The 8895-nt window shown below is 31.6% G+C and overlaps 1 protein-coding gene across 1 annotated transcript; it reads right to left on the reverse strand.

Moving 5' to 3' along the window:
• Window positions 1-1103: 1103 nt before the first annotated feature.
• Window positions 1104-8134, reverse strand: LOC109812156 (laccase-15-like). Its single transcript, XM_029274152.2, has 7 exons — window positions 8111-8134; window positions 6622-6711; window positions 3911-4062; window positions 3560-3804; window positions 3271-3399; window positions 2207-3160; window positions 1104-2077 (listed from the first exon to the last, which is right to left on the reverse strand). The coding sequence occupies exons 1-7, from the start codon at window positions 8132-8134 to the stop codon at window positions 1947-1949; spliced, it is 1725 nt and encodes a 574-aa protein (XP_029129985.2). The 3' UTR covers window positions 1104-1946.
• Between the last annotated feature and the right edge of the window lie 761 nt (window positions 8135-8895).

The following is an 8895-nucleotide window of genomic DNA, read 5'->3' on the forward strand; positions in this document are numbered from 1 at the left end:
ACTGTCTGGTAATGACCCCAAGAGTAGCAATGCTTGCATCTCATCTTCAAGCGTTAAGCCTGCTGAAATTAGTTGCATGACTAGGCCTTCGAAGTCATTCAGGTGCTCCGCTACGGCTCGTCCTTCTTGTAGTTTCAAATTCATGAGCTTTCGCATCATGAATATTTTTGATTGAGCATTCTTTGTCTCGTACATACTCTCTAATTTCTGCCAAAGAACTTGGGGATCTGTTTCTTTGGACACTTGATTATAGAGAGTAATATCTACCCATTGACGAATGGTACTTAAAGTCTTCTTCTTTAATTTCTTCCAATCACCATCAGACATCTTTTCGGGTTTCGATCCATCGCCTTCAATTGGATCGTAAAGATCCAATAAATTAAGACGATCCTCCATCATTGACTTCCACAATGAATAATTTGTTGCCGTCAATTTCACCATGGTGCCTATATTGCTCTCCATGACTTATCTGCTTCTTGTTCTGCCTTCTCGGATCGCTTCTGCAAACTTCCGCCAAATTGGTGACGCAGACCAATTTGTACTATTCACTATTCACGTAAATAGTATTATTTTTTTTTTTTCACACAAAAATACTATTTACATGAACAGTACTCTCGCCAGCTGTTTAGCAGAAACAACCGGCTCTGATACCAGTTGTTGGGAAAGAAAGCAGAAACATGTTAATAAAACCAGCCATTTAGGCGGATCCAGCCATATAGGCGGCAACAAATAAATAAAACTAACTAGATGATGATAGACAAAGAAAGAAAAGAAAGTAGACAACACAAGAATTTTACGTGGTTCACCCTTACACTAGGGCTACATCCACGGGACCAACTCCGAAAATATTTTATTACCACCTTCCACAAATTGTGGGAATACAGAACTCTTCACTCAACAAACACTCACTCTACAAGAGGAAACTTGTGTTTTTGAGTATTTTCTGAGTTGATTTACAAGTGAAATGGGGAGGCCTATTTATAGTTGAAGCTCCAAGGACAATCTCGTAAATATCCTAAAGCTTAGGGGCAAAATCGTAATTTTCCCTTTTGATTTTTTTTCACCAGCACCGAAAGTTGTTTGGCTGGTTTTGGTGGCTGGATTCTTCTACAGTAACATGTAGATCTTGAAGAAGTTATAGCAACCACTGAAGTTCACATGAATATTCAAAAACTGGCTGAGCTGCTATGTTGCAAATGCTATGTCTAATTTAGTTGAAGTGAGATATAGCAGCTTCCCCACCTATCTCCCATAGCCTGCTGCATCACTGTAAGGACTACCATCATCTTGCTATAATTTGACTGACGGATCAAGTTGTAGATTTTGCTGGTTTAGAGCCAAGTAGACCTGTCTCATGTAATAGGTTCGAATAATACTTTTTTTAGGCAGAGTGTGATCCCTGAAAATGAGTGAGCCACTTCTATGCCAAGGAGAAGTATTTCAAGGTGCTTAGATCTTTAATTTTGAAACTGGAGTCAATAATAGTCTTAATACGAATTCCATAGAATTTTCTACTAGTATGACATGGTCCACATAAACTAATAAGGCAGTAAAACCAGTGACACGAGTAAGAGTAAATAGTGAATCTTGAATGTTTACCCCTACGCCAATAAAAGAGAAGTAAGTTTCTCATACCATTTTCGACTATAATTCGTTGTTATTGAATATTCTAACATACAATCAAATGAAAAGTAACATAATTCATTTTATTGACATATTCAAAAACAAGACGGACAACGATTGAATTTTGAATGATACAATAATGTTAGTTAGTGGATATATGGATGAAGTGAGTCCACAAAGAGGGGGCGGCGACTATAGATATCCCTAACGGGCTATATATTTTGAAACAGTAAGGAATACATAAAAGTGAAACTTATGACAAAGTAAAGAATAATACAATTGAACGAACAAAAGAATGGAATTAAAAAAGTGGAATAAATTAATTAACATGTTGGCATGTGTGGAGGTGGCGGCAACATCTGGTCTTGAGGGTTTTTTCCATTTTTGACAATGAAAGTCATGGCCATGCCCCAAGTGACGTGACGCTCAAGGTGGCAGTGCATGAACCATACACCTGAAGAAGAAATTAGAAGGAAAAAAAAATAGTTTCAATAATAAGTATGAAGAAGTGATGGATGAAATGAATCAGTAATATATAGTTTATGAAATATATATGCAACTAATTAAGTGAGTTAAAACACACCTGGATTTTTGGCCCTGAATCTTATGGCTGTCCAACCATTCTTAGGGATAGCGACAGTATTCTGATAAGGAGGGTCAACAAGATTATAGGAGAGAGGATCTTTGTCCTTATTAAAGTTGCCAAATCCCCATCCCACAACATAGAAGCTGTAGCCATGAAGATGAATAGGATGCTCTGTACCAGCCAACAAGTTAGTCCCTTGAAGAACAATCTCCACCGTTGAGTTATATTCAAGCACATTCACCTCCGTAGCCACTGATGGAGTGTTTAGAAAAGGAGGGAGATTGTTGGCAGTGAAATCAAATAGCAAGGGTGGCACATCTGGGAAACTTTCACCATAAACACCACTAATGTTGTTGTAGTAAGCCCTTAGAATGTTATTGCTAGATGGCAACTCAAAGCTTATGTTGTTCATGCTAGCTGAGAGACGGTTTCCATTGGGGCCCCCACATGTTGAACCATTTGCACATGGTAATGTGTTAACCGAGGTTGTGAAGAATAGGTTGGTGCTTATGTCTAAGGGCACATCAATTGGATGTTCATCATCAGCCAAGCTTCTTAGTTGACTCAAGAGGTTGACTGAAGCATTGGTGTCATCGAAACCTGGAAGCAAAGGCAATAAAGGGGTAGCTGAAGAAGGAATGTGCTTTCCCTTGTATTCTACAATAGCAGTGGCTGTGGTTTCATCAAATGGAACGTTGGCAGCACTTGAATAAACTCTAGCAGCCATGTAATAACGGTCCAATGCTTGGTTTGCTTCTAATAACACATCCATTGTTTGTCCAGGAGATATTGTTATGTAATCTACTTTCACTGGCTTTACGTAGCTACCATCTGTTCCCACCACTGTCAGTTTATGTTTCGCAATGGCAAAGAACAGAATGTCTTGAACTGCCGCATTCACCATTCTCAACAGATACGTTTTCCCATAATCAACCCTAAGCTTGAACGTTTCTGCATTAATTAAAAAATAAACATAATTATATGTTATCTATGAATTAGTCACATGCAGACGCAGTCACACATGTACACGAATGATGTCGAAATCAAGCATGCATGCATACCATTCTTTGAGCATGGATGACGATCACCGGGTTGGCCATTAATTGTATAAGCATCAGAAATAGCTGCATCTCCTCCAGTTCTACGAAGATCATTGTAAACCTCAACGACATCTTTCTTCCACCATTCACCTATAAATGATTAATTTTCAATTAAAAGAATATATATCAATATATATAGCTTATAGCCACCGCCAATATATTATAATGATTGAACTTAATTAATTACTACAAATCTGCCCATTGTAATTAATTAATTTTTTTTTTGTACTATATATACATGTATGTATACCTAATATAATTGGGACTTCTTTGTGTGGTCTTGGAAATGGATAAGTAGTTCCAGGCTTGGGTCTGACGACAATAGCCCCGTGAACGGTGGCTCGAGACCAGTCACTGTGAGCATGCCACCACAATGTGCCTTCCTCTTCAGAAAATATCACCTTTTGACTGAACTTTCCACCTGGTCGAATAGGACATTGTGTGATATATTCAGGGCCATCAGACCATGGATATCTTGGTTGGTTCACCCCATGCCTAAAAATTAATTATTAACTCTAGTTAAGTTCAAAGTAATAATTCATGTATATATCAAAGGTACATATGTAGCAGCAAAATACATATATAATGTAAAATTATATACCAGTGGATGGTGATGTTGTAGTTAGCTCGGTTATACACATCAACAATGATGGTTTCTCCTTTGTTAACATACAATGTTGGACCAGGAAATTGCCCGTTTACAGTCAAGATATTCTTTGTGCTGCAAAGTTTTGTGTAAGGAGCATCTCTCACCTGCGCAGTTAATTAATATTTAGATTTGAAAATGTATCAGTTTATTAATATATGTCTTTCTTTTAACTAGTGAAAGACAGACACGACAATAATAGTTTTTGGATATGATTGTTGTAATAGTTTTTTTAAACTTTACATTGACATGTATATTAATATATTTTTTTTTGTTTTGCTCAATACCTATTTCTTCATTTTTTCTATAGCTGCTTTATGCAACTATGACCACTATTAAAAAATATAATGAATTACAAAAAATATTTAAACTAATTAAGATCACACAAAATTAATTACTTTAAATCCAAACTATATATATATTTAAAGGTATCAACTTAATTAAATAAAATTTGGTCTTAGTGTAACACGTTAACTCTCAATATATATACCTTTATATTAATACATACATGATATAAAATGCAGCATGTTAGTTATGAACTCTAGTTTTCATAAGCTATTAATTAAAACTAAAAACTAGAAAAACATACCACAAACTTGTGATGCCTTAGAGCCTGACATGTAAGGAGAACATTTAGGAACAAAATTCCTAATATTTGTAGGATTGTGTTTCTCATGGAAAATATCTGAACTTAATTTGAAATGCTTGGTCTGCTAATAATTAGCTTTAATTTCTGTTTGATATATATATGAATTTGAATGATGAAGGAGTTCGTTATGCATGCATGTATATATATATAGTATTGCTTGGCTTTGACAGATTACGCGTACGTGAGAATATTCTTCAATTGGAGGCTTATTGCTGTCTGCGACCCTACCAAGTCGTCTTTGTCTTGATCAAAATTATATTAAATGTGTTAGATAATTCAAATTAGCACACTGAAACCGTAAGGAGGAGAGATGTACGCGTCATAAAATCAAATGATGAATATCCTCATGTGCATTATATCTACGTTTTGCATAAGATAATTTGATAAATCAATTCTCAGGTGTCCTCTAACAACTAAAGGTGAAGTTGACTTGGTTGATATTCTTCTCTCTTCTAAACAAAGCTGAAGATGTATTACGTTGACAATTTCTTATAACAAAACAACTAAGGTTTGAACATTCAATGAAGGAGTTAATTTTGAATCAGGATTTGTTTTGTTAGTAGTTTCCTAAGAAAGAACTTAAGAAAGAGATCCGGAATTTCGTTGAGTTCGAATTGAAAATTTTCTTAATTGAGATACATATAAGTTTTTTGCCAGTATTTTAATTTGGTATATAAAGTCAAATATTATAATATCTTAAAATATCTAACTCAATTTCAATACTCATCCATAATAATACGTTCTATATATTTTGAAGACTTTCATTAGATTTTAATTTTTTTTTACGTGCTATCTTTTTTTTTTTTTTTTTTTTTTTTTTTTTATAATAATTTTCCGTGTCTCTTGTTCAAATTAATACACACAGGTTCAGAATTCAATCGTTGTCCGTCTTGTTTTTGAATATGTGAATAAAATGAATTATGTTACTTTTCATTTGATTGTATGTTAGAATATTCAATAACAACGAATTATAGTCGAAAATGGTATGAGAAACTTACTTCTCTTTCATTGGCGTAGGGGTACAAACATTCAAGATTCACTATTTACTCTTACTCGTGTCACTGGTTTTACTGCCTTATTAGTTTATGTGGACGATGTCAATTGATTGTATATTAGAATTTAAAGTGTTTCAACTCTGCAATTCGTTTTCACTTTTCATGGCTGATTAGAATTTTTTCGAGGCAACAAATATACTATATATGCACATTACATCGAAACGAACTTTTACTTACTTCGCTCATGCACCTGATCTTGCCGAGTTCATTTCCATTAATTTAAGAGGGAAAAATTAATAGACTGAATTGACTTCAAAATAAGTTGTTTTATCTAAAAATAATAATTAATTAATTAATTAAAATTTATGATTATTTTTCAATGAATTTTTTTCCTAAAAAATATTATCCTAAGATTTCTGAATGACATTTTTTTTTCTCTTTCAAGCAATTCCCAATAACTTTAATTTGTAATTTATTATATATTATATACTCTATCCAATTAAAATTAATTATTTAAATTATTTCTTTGTAAATTTATCCAAACAATAATTATTCAGATTTTAATCAATTAAGACAACAAGAAATTAACAATCTAATTTTTTCGTTTCTCCCAACGACTAGGGATGACAAATAAATCCGTACCCGTGAGTAATACTCGAACATGTCCCGACTTTGACGTGGAATACCTGCTTTGACCAGCTACAGGTACGGGTACGAGTATATACATACCCGCCCCGTACCCGTACCCGTACCCGTCCCCGATTGAATTATGTTAATTTTTTTTAATATTTTATTATATGTAATTATTTATTATAATGTGAAACATTTATAATTGTTTAATTATTAAGAAATCTCTTGATTAAAATATGAGATAGAGAAATATTATAATTATAATTATAATATAATGAAAAAATAATTTAAAATATTGTGTATTTTTTTTGTAAAAAAAAATATTATTTTTTTACGAGTATGAGTATACCCGATACTCGACGGGGACGGGGATGAGGACAGAAATTACATACCTGGTGGGTACGGGTACGAGAATGAATTTGAATCGCGAGGATGGGGACGGGTATCATGAAACCTGTACCCAACCCGTCCCATTGCCATCCCTACCAACGATACACAAACACTATAAGTGCATATTTGGCAACAGAAAATAACAATTTTTATTGGGAACTACTATGGTACCCATGATAATTGAAGGGTTTTGGTACCTCAAATTATGTGAACAAATAAATTTTAAAAAATAAATTTAAAATAACATAAATTTTAGATCAAAAATTTGTAGAAGATAAATCAATCAAAAAGACTAATTCAAAAAAAATAATTAAAAGGTTAATTTTCATAACAAATTTTATTTATACGTGATAGAATTAAAAAAATTAAAAACAAAAAATATAATAATATTATAAAAATATTAAAATAAGAAAAAAAAATATAATTGAAAAACTAATTTATACTATAAATTAAAAAAATTAACTCTAAAAAAAATTAAAACGTATTAAAAAAATATTAATATTAAATTATTTAATTATAATAGATGTTATATTAAAATAAAATTTAAAAAATTTAAAAATAATTTAAAGATATAAATTTTTTTATAAAAATTAATTATTAAAAATAATAAATAAAAATAAAAATAAAATAAGTAATTACAATAAATTAAAAATAAATATTCGACTGTTCCGGTACCACATGGGTACCGTAGAGTTTTCCATTTTTATTTTTTTGTTGAAAAGTTAATTCAAACATGAAACATCCATGTGCGGTGTTAGGGATGACAAAAATACTCGCACCCGTAAGTATCTGCGGGTAAAATCCGTTACAGATAATAAATGATAGGCTAATTGGCTACCCACGAATAACGGGGACGAATAATTTTTTCCCCGTTTAGAAATAGGGCGAGGGAGGATATGATAATATCCATACCTGCGGGTACCCGTTTAATAATATTTCTTAAATATCCTAATTATATATCCTTGCACCACATAACCCTAAAACTACACTCTCTCATCTTATTTTTTTACAAAAGTGAGGTTGATTAAGTTACATGTGTTAAGCATGTTATAGAATTATGTTGGATACAATTTGATTAATTTTCTAACTTTTATTGGACCAATAAGATTTATGCATTTTAAGTTGTTTACTTTTGTTTGAAATTATGAGATTGAATTATTGTAGCTTTGTAATGAGACTTTAACTTACTTGTGAGATTAATGTATTTTAAGTTATTGATTATCTTGTATTTTTATTATTATTTCAACAAAATTAACGTTAAATACAAGTTCAAAATTAACATTAAAATTCTATTTTTAATATTTCAATGAAATTAAATATAAACTTAAAATTATTTGTAATATAATTTTTAAAATTTTTAAAAAATTTATAAATATCCATGGATATATGGATATCCGTGGGTATTCAAGAAATTCATGGATACCTACATGAATATAGGGTGGATATGAGACCAATTTTCATCCAGCAGAACGAGAGCGAGTTTACTATTACCCGCTCCATGAGACCCATTGCCATCCGTATGTGGTGTGCTTATCTCTATTAAACGGGCCGGGTGGCTATTTCCTCTTATGTGGGCTTGGTCAAGAGCTATACCCAAAAGTTGCAGTCCAATGCTTAATTCGTGATACTGCTTAAAAGTCTAATTAGCGCTCGGTTGTAAATTAATCATCTCATCGTAGGCGGAAAAATGGAGACAGAAATGAGAAAGCCGTTATTTGAACCAACCATCAAGTGGTATACGTTCTTTGAATTTAATTACTGATTTCGAATTTAAATTTTAAACATGTAATTGTTTTAAATATTAAAAATAAATTTTTTATAATAACTCTGCTCAACTCTAATACGACTTCATACCGAATGCTTGTAATCTAAATAAAAATAATTGATAATTGTAAGCTATACGCAGCCTTGATTGTGTTACCAGATGCATTTTTTTTTATTTCTATTTTTTATATAAAGCAAACATACCGGCCATTCCAAGTTTAATATCTATATGGACTACGTTTGGGGACAATTTTTTTTTAATAATTAGGTTATTAATGTTCGATATCTATAAATTTTATTAATTAATGATTAGATTTTATTAAAAAAAACTTGATTGAATGAACACCTTTAATGAAATTAAGGAGATTGAATTTAATTTACTCATATTAACTATTTATTAGCTAGTTTTTTTTTATGTTTGAAGTTTCGTGTTTTATAAATTTATTTTAAGAAAATATATATATATATTTTTTTAATTTTCTGAAAGAATTTGAAAATTTATTTATGAAAAG

Source organism: Cajanus cajan, chromosome 7 (assembly GCF_000230855.2).
Source record: "Cajanus cajan strain Asha chromosome 7, NIPB_CcT2T_4, whole genome shotgun sequence".
NCBI classification, from domain to species: Eukaryota; Viridiplantae; Streptophyta; class Magnoliopsida; order Fabales; family Fabaceae; genus Cajanus; species Cajanus cajan.